Source organism: Macadamia integrifolia, unplaced genomic scaffold (assembly GCF_013358625.1).
Source record: "Macadamia integrifolia cultivar HAES 741 unplaced genomic scaffold, SCU_Mint_v3 scaffold2092, whole genome shotgun sequence".
In the NCBI taxonomy this organism is placed as follows: domain Eukaryota; kingdom Viridiplantae; phylum Streptophyta; class Magnoliopsida; order Proteales; family Proteaceae; genus Macadamia; species Macadamia integrifolia.
The window spans coordinates 37,003-48,649 of NW_024868506.1; the positions used below are offsets into that span (position 1 = coordinate 37,003).

An 11,647-nucleotide genomic window follows, 5' to 3' on the forward strand; every position below is an offset into this window, starting at 1 on the left:
GACCTGAGCAACCCCGGATCCCTGCCGGTAAGCTCCCAAAAAGCAAAATAAAAAAAAAATCAAAAAAAAAATCAAACAAAACAAAAAAAAAAATCAAAAAAATCATTAAAAAATCAAAAAAAAAATTTTGCTATCCATTCTTTTGTGCTTGTCTTACTCTAATTGTGGGTAGTTTTCTGTTGCATGAGTGTTAGGTGGGTACGTAATACTAAGAATCAGTTAGAAATAAGAGATCCAACAAGTAGTGACCATATACATTTGCTCTCTTTAAAACCCTTCAATATGGGAGATCAACAGTAAAATCCTTCACCTAAATCTCTGAAATATAGGTTCTACCCTACTAGAACAACCCAACCTTCCTGCATAGTTCTACCACAAGCCCAGGGCAATAATTTTGAGCTCAAATCTCAGTACATCACTATGTTTACCCACTTCCATGGGTTGACCTCTGAGGATGCATACCTATTTCTAAGGGAATCTGAAGAGGTATGTGTTATAATTAAGATCCAACAGCTTTCTGATGATCTTGTTAAGCTTAGGTTTATCACTTTTGCATTGAAAGACCGGGCTAAGAAGTGATTGTATGGGTTACCCACAAATTCCATAACCTCATGGGAACAATTCACAGTTGTCTTCTTTAAGAAGTTTTTCCCAACTCACAAGACCAATAAGCTTAGAAGTGATATCCTTCAGTTTAGGTAAAAGCCTAGTGAGTCATTTTTCAAACTTATAGAGAGATTCAAGGATCTACTCCAAGAATGCCCTCACCATGGCCTAGACCTATGGCATTTATGTCAAATAATTTATGAGGGTATTGATTACCCAACTAAACAAATGATAGAGTCTATGTGCCCTGAGGGATTCACATCCTTTATAGATGAAGGAAAGACATGAGAATTCTTACTTGACTTAGCTGACAAAACCCGTGAGTGGGAATCAACCCAAGAGAGTGAAAGAATCATAGGAGGAAAAGGATATTTTGTGGATGGGATAGTAGCCAAGGAAGCCCATTTGGATAGCCTAATCAAGAGGATTGAGGCTATTGTTCCTAGAGAGCCATCATCAGTCAATTTGGTTAAGATTTGTGCTTCGTGCCAGTCCCCTGGACATGTCATAGAAGAATGCCCTAACACCTCTGGGGGCACTTCTAATGATAGTGTTAATGCCTTATACCAGAATAATCCATATAGTAACACATACAATCCAGGATGGAGAAATCACCCAAATTTCTCTTGGAATCAGGGCAACCAAGCAGGACCTTCCAATTTCTATAATCAAGGTCAGCCTGGACCCCAAAGGCCTCCCTTTGCACAATATCTTTTTTTCAAAATACTTTTCCTAGGTCAAATCTAGGACCTCAGGCGAGTTTTCCTAGGGCCCCTCTCCTATCATCTTATCAGCAACCCCCTGGGTTTACCAACACTGGAGAGGCAAGTAGAATAAGTGACTTGAAAAAAAATATGACCTTCCTCGTGACAAGCCATCAAAATCTTACGAGAGAACTTAACCAAGTTGTCTCAATTATGCGTGAGAGGGAGAAGGGAACTTTACCCAGTCAACCAGAGCCTAACCCTAGGCATCATCAACCTGTTAGTTCACAAGGACCAACTAATGCACCACTGAATATAGTACAAGGTCAGACTCAACAAGGGCCCTCTAACCAATGTAATGTTGTTTATGCCCTTAGGAGTGGTAGAGAGTACCTACAGAGCGTTCCTAAATCTTCCCCATCTATTACTCCTGTTAACTCTTCTTCAGTTGAGGACACAAATGTGCCTCTTGTTCCAGGTTCGTCTGATGAACCTAAAGATTTTTTTGAAACTAAAGATGATTTGGTTGAGGAAACCAAAAATGATTCTTCTGAACAGGGGCAAATCCCTAACAGTCCTTATGTTCGTCCTGTCTCATTTCCTAATCGCTTGGTAAACAAAAAGAAGACTGCTTCCATGGACAAAATTTTAGAAGTCTTCAAAAAGGTAGAAGTAAACATCCCTCTTTTGGATGCCATATCCCAGATCCCCGCCTATGCAAAGGTACTGAAAGATTTGTGTACTCACAAACGTATCACTAGTGTGCCCAAAAAGGCGTTCTTGGCAGGTAACATTAGTTCCATAATTACTCAGCCTATAGCAGCCAAGTATAAGGATCCAGGGAGCCCTACCATATCTTGTGTCATAGGCAACACCTATATTGAGCATGCCTTACTTGACCTTGGCGCAAGTGTGAATCTTTTACCTTACCATGTGTACAAGCAACTAGGATTGGGAGAATTGACAGCCACTGGAACTACTCTTCAGTTGGCAGATAGGTCTGTTAAGATTCCTAAAGGGATGGTTGAGGATGTCTTACTAAAGGTGGGGAAATTTATTTTCCCTGTTGATTTCATTGTGTTAGATACTAAGCCCTTCTCAACCAAGGATGAGATCCCAATAATTCTAGGAAGACCATTCTTGGCTACCAGTAATGCATTAATCAATTGTCGGAATGGTTTCCTAAGATTATCTTTTGGTAACCAAACTGTTGAGTTTAACATGTTTAGGATTGGCAAGCAACCACATATGGAAGAAGAGATCAATATGCTTGAGGATTTTCTGGATTTTTCTGATGATTTAGTTACCAACTTTGATATTGATTTTGATTCAAAATTCCAAGAGTGTATGGATGAGTTGGATGATGATAGTGAAAATTTCTTTTCTGAAGTCTTGAGTCTTCACACACTTGTGGAGCCCTTAGGACCCCTTTCCAATTCCATTCCCAAACCTTCCATAGTTGAGCCCCCTAAGCTAGATCTTAAGGAGTTGCCATCTAATTTGAGATATGCTTTCCTAGGGCCTGACCAGACTCTTCCTGTAATAATTTCTTCAAATTTAACTTCTAGCCAGGAAGAGGAGTTACTTAAAGTGTTAAAAGATAATAAGGAAGCCCTAGGTTGGACCATGGCTGATATCAAGGGTATAAGCCCTTCTATTGTGCAACATCATATACATCTTATGGAGGATTCCAAACCATCCACGGAACCCCAAAGAAGAGCTAACCCAGTGATGATGGAAGATATTAAGAAAGAGATCCTAAAGTGCTTGGATCATGGAATAATTTATCCTATTTCTGACAGCCAATGGGTAAGCCCAGTTCACGTAGTGCCTAAGAAGTCTGGTATGACTGTAGTTCCTAATGCCAACAATGAGTTGATCCCTACCCGTGTCCAAACAGGATGGCGAGTGTGCATAGACTACAGAAAGTTAAATGCGGCAACCTGGAAGGACCACTTCCCATTGCCATTCATTGACCAGATGTTAGAGAGGTTAGCTGGACATGAATACTATTGCTTTCTTGATGGATATTCCGGCTATAACCAAATCCCAATTGCTTTAGAGGACCAACATAAGACCACTTTTACATGCCCATATGGAACATTTGCTTACAGGCGTATGCCCTTTGGGCTTTGCAATGCCCCTGCTACGTTCCAACGATGCATGATGAGCATTTTTTCTGACATGGTCGAAAAATTCTTAGAAGTATTTATGGATGACTTTTCAATTCATGGGAATTCCTATTCTGAATGTCTTCATCATCTTTCCCTATTTTTGAAAAGGTGCATATCTAAGAATTTGGTTTTGAATTGGGAGAAATGCCATTTTATGGTTAAATCTGGTATTGTTTTAGGCCATGTAATATCCAAGGAGGGAATTAAGGTAGATAGAGCCAAAGTGGATTTAATTGATAATTTACCACCTCCTCAATCTGTTAAGGATGTTCGGTCTTTTCTAGGGCATGCAGGCTTCTACAGAAGATTTATTAAGAACTTTAGTCAGTTAGCCCGACCTCTCACCTCATTACTTGTCAAAGATCAGACTTTTGAGTTTTTCAAAGAGTGCCTAGAATCCTTCAAGCAACTTAAGAAGGAGTTGACCAATGCACCCATTGTTCAACCACCTGTTTGGACTGAACCTTTTGAACTGATGTGTGATGCTTCGGATTTTGCCATAGGAGCAGTTTTGGGTCAAAGGATTAATAAGTTACCCACTGTCATTTACTATGCTAGTAGGACCTTAAATGATGCACAACTCAATTATACAACCACTGAAAAAGAATTTTTAGCTGTTGTGTTTGCATTAGAAAAGTTTCGGTCTTACTTAGTTGGTTCACATGTGGTGGTGTATACTGATCATTCTGCTCTCAGATACCTAGTTCAAAAGAAGGATGCCAAAACCCGTCTCATTAGGTGGGTTTTACTTTTGCAAGAGTTTGATTTAGAAATTAGGGATAAAAAAGGAGTTGAAAACCTAGTTGCAGACCATTTATCCCGGCTTCCCAATTCCTTGACTGTTGATTCTCCAGTCAACGAGAACTTTCCAGATGAACAATTATTTGCAATGTCCAGTGAACCATGGTTTGCTGACATTGTCAACTTCTTAGTTTCAGGTGTGACTCCGGATCACTGGTCCACTCAAGATAAGTATAGGTTTCATTCCCAAGTTAAACACTTTTTCTGGGATGATCCTTATTTGTTTAGGATATGTCCGGATCAGATTATCCGACGATGTGTTCCTGATCATGAGCAACATTCTATTCTCTCTTTTTGTCATGATCATGCATGTGGTGGACACTTTGGACCTAAGAAGACTGCCGCAAAGGTTCTCCAATGCGGATTTTATTGGCCCACTCTTTTTAGAGATGCTTTTGATTTTTGCAAAGCTTGCCCTGCCTGCCAGTCTTTTGGCCGTATCAATAAAAGGAACATGATGCCCCTCAACCCTATTTTGGTAGTTGAGATCTTTGATGTATGGGGCATCGATTTTATGGGACCATTCCCTAATTCCTTTGGGAATTTGTACATACTTTTGGCCATTGATTATGTTTCTAAATGGATAGAGGCCATACCTTGTAAATCTAATGACCACAAAGTAGTGGTCCAGTTTCTCAAAGAGAACATTTTTTCCCGCTTTGGTGCACCACGTGCAATAATTAGTTATAGGGGTACTCATTTTTGTAATCAACCTTTTGAGGCCTTAATGAAAAAGTATGGGATCACTCATAAGTTATCTACCCCTTATCACCCCCAAACTAGTGGCCAAGTGGAGGTGTCTAATAGGCAGATCAAACAAATCTTGGAGAAACTGTTAATCCCAACCGTAAGGATTGGTCCATTAGGCTCATTGATGCCTTGTAAGCTCATTGGTGCCTTGTGGGCCCATCGGACTGCATTCAAGACCGACCTTGGTCAGTCTCCCTACCGTTTGGTGTATGAAAAAGCTTGTCACTTACCAGTTGAGTTGGAGCATAAGGCCTTTTGGGCCATTAAGAAGCTTAACTTTGATTTGTCTGATGCGGGAATTCATCGTAGGCTCCAACTATCTGAGTTGGAGGAATTGAGGAATGAAGCCTATGAAAGTTCTAGAATTTACAAGGAAAAGACCAAAGCTTTCCATGATAAACACATTCTGCGTAAATCTTTTGCAATTGGTGATAAGGTCTTATTGTACAACTCTCGATTGCATCTTTTTCCTGGTAAGCTTAGATCCCGATGGGATGGCCCATTTATTGTTCATAATGTATATCCCCATGGGGCTATGGAGATTTTGAATCCAGGAACAGGGGTAATTTCGAAGGTTAATGGTCAGCGTTTGAAACCGTTCCTCGAGTTTCCTAATACTAGTAGTGAAGAGGTCATGGATCTCCATGAACCTCTTTACACTGATGACTAATTTTTAATCAGGTATGACCCCCTTGCATTGTCTTTGCTTTTAATTTTTTTCATGCATTGAGGACATTGCATGACTTAAGTGTGGGGGAGGGAAACCAGTTTTTGTTTTTTTTTCTTTCACTTTGTTTTGTTTATTTTTCTTTTTATTTTTGAGCTTGCTAAGGATGAAGTCCTACTTTGGCTTTTAGCTAATGATCAGACCATTCGGATGCTTGATGTATGAAAATAAAAGTTTTGACGAAGGTACCCATTTTGAATGTATAAAACCCTGTTGAGAAGAAAGAAACAAGCATGTGTCTTGAGATGGGACTTTCTTTTGAAAAATAAGAGACCCCTGTTTTATGGTGATGGACCATATGTAAGTCTGTGGGTTCCTTGTACTTTTGATTTGGAGTTGAGACCTTCTTTTAATTTGGCATGGGTTGACAAATGCACAATTTTAAATGAAATGTGAAATGTGGTATAAAGAAGAATAAGAGTTGATTCCCTTGGAACTAGACAGGGCATTGCGCCTCAGGAAGCGTGGTGTCTTGATCGAAATTCCTTGGGAAGAAACTTCTGAAGTAACTCTAGCATCACTGCCTTTGTGGATATATGCAAAAAGCGAAGCTACATAGTAACTTGGGTGTCTGGTGTTTGCTCCACCATGTCATTCAGGCCAAAAGTAGTGGAGTAGAATAGAGTTTATTAAGCAGAAAAAAAAAGAGAAAAAAAATGTGCAAATGTCATTATTGCTTGGTAACATGTTTGGTCAAAAATACTCCGATGCCTTAGTCATTGGTTCCCTATTTCTTCACAAGTGGTTTTGCCTTAAGATAAGGATGTTTTGGAAGAGATGAGGTGAGTTCCAAATTAAGAAATATGCTAGTGCCTGGAATTGATAAAGGGTAATAAAAGTTCAAGTGTGGGGTCCCTTGTAAGAGAAATTATCTTTGCTCCGGATCGGTATGAGCCTTACCTTTAGCCAAATTTGGGATTTGTTTATTTTGAATTTTGGGTGTATATTCACTGCAAACACCCACGAGACACAACTCGTCCACTAGGGGTGACCTAGGGGTTTAAAGGCTTGTTGCACATGCTAAGTGCAACCGTGATTCCTACGAAAGTGAGTTAGTTTTTTTGTTTTTATTATTTTTCTTTTTGTTTTGCTCGAGGACTAGCAAAGTCTAAGTGTGGGGGAATTCTGATGAGCACATTTATGTGTGAAATCTAGGGTAGTAAAACATGCATTTTACATATTTAGAATGGAGCTACCTTGGGTTTTACTCTCTTTTTGCAGGTTTTATATTTTCAAGGCCTTAAGGACTATCGGGAGCTATATCTTCAATTTTACACGTAAAGAGGTCCTATTTCTTTTCATGGTTGCGAAGAGGATGAAATTCTGAGCAAGATGGACGTGTTCAATTAAAAGTACACATTCGTTTGGTCACCCGTACAAATGATTATTCTTTTCGGGCCAGAAAAATAATAATGGATCAGAACTGAACCGAGATGCAGAACCAGCCCGTTTGCAATTGTCCCAAAGGTACAAGGAATACTCCAAATACCAACAAGGATCGATGGACTACATCCTTAATTGATTGAAGATTCGTTTTTGGTAACAACAACTACCTAGTGTAGTTGGTGAGCTATGGTGTATAAAATTCCCTTGCTCATCAAGAGGTCTCAAGTTCGAATCTCATGGTTGTTTTTTTTAGAGAATTTTGTTGAAGATTTTCTGCTTTTCACTCACTTAAAGCACTAAGGGCATGGAGGGGATTTCCACATCAAATTAGAAGCAAGGAAAATCGTGGAAGCAAGAAGAGAAGAAAAAAAAAAGGGAGAAATAGAGATTGTCCAAATCTTCTCTCTCCTCCACATCATCACCAAAATATTGTCCAAATCACACAAAGCAAGAAGAAAATCATCCCTTGGAGGGAGAAAAAGAAGAAAAATAAATTAGAAAAAAAAAAGGAAAGAAAATAAGCAAAAAAAATTATAGGAAATTTATTTCTCTCTTCTCTCTCCTCCACCTTAGCACTTTTGGACTCAAAAGATCTCACAATCAATTGTGGGTTTCTCCCTTTTAGGAAAGAGAAAATTGTTACCCTACCTCCCCATTCCCTATAAATACAACTCATGTAAGAGGAGGGGAGACAATTCATTCTTCTTCTAGTTTTTTTTAGTTGCTCTCTCTTTCTCTTGCTCTCTCTTTAGTTTTAGTTCTTCTCTATTTTTGCTTTAATCACTTTTGTAATATTTTTTTTTTATGTCAATTAATGCAAGCACTCTTTTATTCTTATTCAGCCTTTTTATGTTTATGATTTATGCAATTGAGTTGTAATTTTTTAAGTTATAGTTCTAGGCTTAGATCTAGGTGACAAGATCATGAGCCGTGGAGCAATTGTTTTTCAAGTTCAAGAATTGATTCAAGTAAGTAGGCTCCTTCAGTAGTCTTCTCTCCCCCCTCTCATTCCCTCTTCTGACTACCCTTTCTTTCTTAATTTAGGATTTTTATTTTCAGTCGTTACATTATTGCTATCTCTCTCCCCCAAGGTTCATGGCTAGTGTATGTGTTGGCTTTGCCCCTCCTAGCCATAGAACCATCAATTTATTGCTTTTATTTTAATTGTCTCCCTTTCCCTAAAGCCAAGTAGAGTAACCCTTGTAAGAGTGACTCTCTGGTCAAGTAGGGAAGCTCATATTATGATGCATCCCTCGGGCTAAGTAGAGAAACCTACTTGTGAGTCTCTCTCTAGCTTTATCCCCTTTCTTTTACCTTATTTTTATTTCAGCATTTTTTTTCCTTTATTTATTTTTTTTAATTGCGTGGGTTGTTTATTTTCAGTTATTTATTTATTTAATTTTAATTGCGTGGCTTGCGTCTTTAAATTCTTAGATGACGAATGGTTAGGACATTATTTTAGATACATATGTTTAGGACGGTAATTAGGATTAGATCACAACCATTAATCGGTTCACTTTCGCATTATTAAAAGAAATAAAAAAATAAAGTGGCTGCTCTCCCTGTGTTCGACCCGTAGCTACACTGATCCGTACGCTTGCGGTTACATTTTAAATCTCAACCAATTACCATACTAGAGTTAAAAAGTTATATGTTAGTGACTCAGAGACAAAGCCATACTGAACTGCCACAAATAAATTTAGACAAACCAGATCAACTCCAGTACTCCACATGGTCCAAATTAAAGCAGTATTCCCTGACATAAAGTACCTGTCCAACACTGGGTTCTGGGTTTGACTGCTCAAGAGTCAGTCATGATGGATACTAATTGTCTAACAGCCAAAATTTTCTTTTAACCCTATATTTTCACATAAGCTTTCAAATATATTTCATAATCTCAAACAAGAAGTCATCATGGTCAAATGGACTAAGCTTATGAGAAATATTTGTAAATTCCATAAGAAAAGAATTCTACTTTGTATGGAAATGAAAAGGAAGATAGGTCAATATGAAACAGAAGAAGCCATGGTGAAAAAGCCACTTTCATAAAAAATTATTCTGAAAGTCGAACCCAAATATGTACAAAAGATAGAAACAGTAATAACCTTTCTGCAAGCATTGCTGAGCCTTCTTCAAATAGCTCTTCCACTATGCCTATAGCCGATAGCTTTTTTGCGAGTTTATTGGTAGAATCATGGGACCTCTTCCTGAAGATGAGAGATTTAAACTTATTTTGCTTTTTTGGAGTGGGTGAAGGGGGTGCTGAGACATCTGGAGGAATTATGTCAACAACAATGCAGGTTGTATCATCCTTCAGCCCTCTTGTCCTCAATGCTTCCTAAAATAATGATATCAAGATAATGGCATGTTAACATTTCAGATATTCATTGAACCATTTTCACATCATCACGAAAAGATTAATCCATGACATGGATATTGCATAGAGAAAGAGCCAGAAAACCCAGAGAGGGGGTTAATTCAAAGAAAATATGATTACGAAGAAATAGTACAGTGATAAGTTTAATCACCTTCACCACTTGCCTAGCAGCAAGCTCTGCCGGCAAACCCCGGCAAGATTTTGCAGCCATCTCAGAAGATAGTGCATCCCAGATGCCATCAGAAGCAATTATAAGCCTTCCCCCAGCATTTGATAGCTAGTGTATCAAAGAAGAATATTAGGAGTTTAGAATGATGACAGCTCAAACTATGTAACAACAGTTAAATCAACCAATAGATCGAATAACAACTGGAAGGCTTAAGAAATGTCCGAAAGGGAATTGACAATCAACATGAAGATCAATACCTTCACTTGTTTAACATATGGCACCGGAACTATAAACTCCCCAACATCCATGTCCCCAATGGACCTTGAAAGGCACAAACCCCCTGGCCAACAACGGAGGGGACCAACCTGTAGGTAAAATTTCAGAAGTTCAAGCAACAAAGTTTCCCATATATTGAATAATAACAATAGCAAATTCTACCCCCCCCCCCTTTTTTCTTTTTTTTTTTGAGAAGAGAACTATGCTCTTGAAATTTCTACAGACCTAAAGGCTCCATTTTTATTTCAACATAAAATGCTCCAAAGTAACCATAATTTATTTTACCCTTTGGGGCATCAATTAGAAGGCCCCACTATACATCCATCATGTTTATTTCCGATCAAACAATCTCTACAAAGAACAACTTAATGCTACTTATCTTTTTTTCTTTTCTCTCTTTTAACCACTGCCAATTTTAAAATGAAACAAACAAAGCCCAAGGGAATACAACTAGAAACACCTTACCTCAGCACCACCAAAAATACTGAGCCTCCCAACCTCACCTCCACTAGCAGTAACACGTTCCCTCCTGCAGTTACAAGAATAACCAATTCACATATAGAGCCATAGGAAGAAAAACGAACAAAAATATTACATCACTAAAATGAACCACGCACTCCTCCACATTTTCCTCCAGCCTATGATCAACAGTCAAGATGGAGATGGCACCACCCTGAGCATCCAAAATGCAACGTGAGTCTCCCACAGATGCAACTGTCACAGTCCACCCATCGACAATTACAAACGTAGCAGTAGTTCCAGAAGTTTCTCCTGGTGACAAATAAGATGAATGACGGAATTAGTTTGAGTCGATTCCAAACAGCTGTAAAATACAGCACAACAGAAAGAAGGAAAAACTGACAAAAAAACAGAGTTCCATGCCTCTGCTCTGGAATTCCTTGTCAGTCTTCACGAACCCAGCAACTAATGCCCGAGGTAAAGCTTGAAGCCATTCATCCCGTCCAAGCCCTCGGGGTACTGCACTCAGTACATGATTTAACAAGTTTTCCCTTGTAAATATAGCAGCAGCATTCCCATTGTGCCCATCAAAAATCTGAAAATAGTTTTTGTCAAAGAATGAAGCACCAACAATCATATACTCAACCAGCAGAGATGAATCAACAAAGAGAAAAATAATGTACTCCCCAGTAGGGAAAAATGATCTAAAAATAGGGAAAAGATTCCCATGAATGCCAGAGTTCAGAATCCATCCCATGCCCTCGCAAATAATGAGCCATGGGACCCACATTGTCTCTCTCCTGCTCTGACCCATGTGGATGATAGCATTCTCCACACTGCCATTGGTGTGGCATGCAGATTCCTCCTTATGCTGGCATCATGGGAACCCTCTCCCCTGAAAATAGTATCAGGTTTAACAAATTGCAGACATACTCATGCCCAACAAACTGCAAGATTTTTTAGTCTAGAAACAATGATATTTCAGTAAATTCTACGGATTCATGTAGAAAAAGAATACTTGGGAGAGAGAGGTCCACTATAACCAAGATCGAATCAAGAGGTAGTGTGGAATTCCAAAACAGGGAATAACTGGAATCAAACCAACGAAATTAGCAAAATGATAGAGCCGGTATCACCAAAGCAGTTGGAAAAATTTGCCAGTGAAGCAAATCACATGAAAGGAAGGAGAAGAAGAGGTAAAAAAGGAAAAAAAAAAAA

At 38.8% G+C, this 11,647-nt stretch overlaps 1 protein-coding gene and 1 non-coding gene across 4 annotated transcripts in view; both read right to left on the reverse strand.

Moving 5' to 3' along the window:
* Positions 1-669: 669 nt before the first annotated feature.
* On the reverse strand, positions 670-776 carry LOC122065687. The gene has a single exon (XR_006136074.1). It is a non-coding gene; the product is annotated as a small nucleolar RNA R71 (small nucleolar RNA).
* An 8,645-nt stretch (positions 777-9,421) lies between these two features.
* The window catches only part of LOC122065685 (probable protein phosphatase 2C 15), a gene marked incomplete at its 3' end in the record, with an annotated part of 3,774 nt that continues 1,548 nt past the window's right edge, over positions 9,422-11,647 (reverse strand). For all 3 annotated transcript variants that reach the window (XM_042629529.1, XM_042629528.1, XM_042629530.1), the window contains 6 exon segments: positions 9,422-9,486; positions 9,677-9,802; positions 9,952-10,059; positions 10,436-10,499; positions 10,588-10,741; positions 10,853-11,024. In XM_042629529.1, coding sequence (XP_042485463.1) covers positions 9,422-9,486; positions 9,677-9,802; positions 9,952-10,059; positions 10,436-10,499; positions 10,588-10,741; positions 10,853-11,024 — 689 coding nt within the window.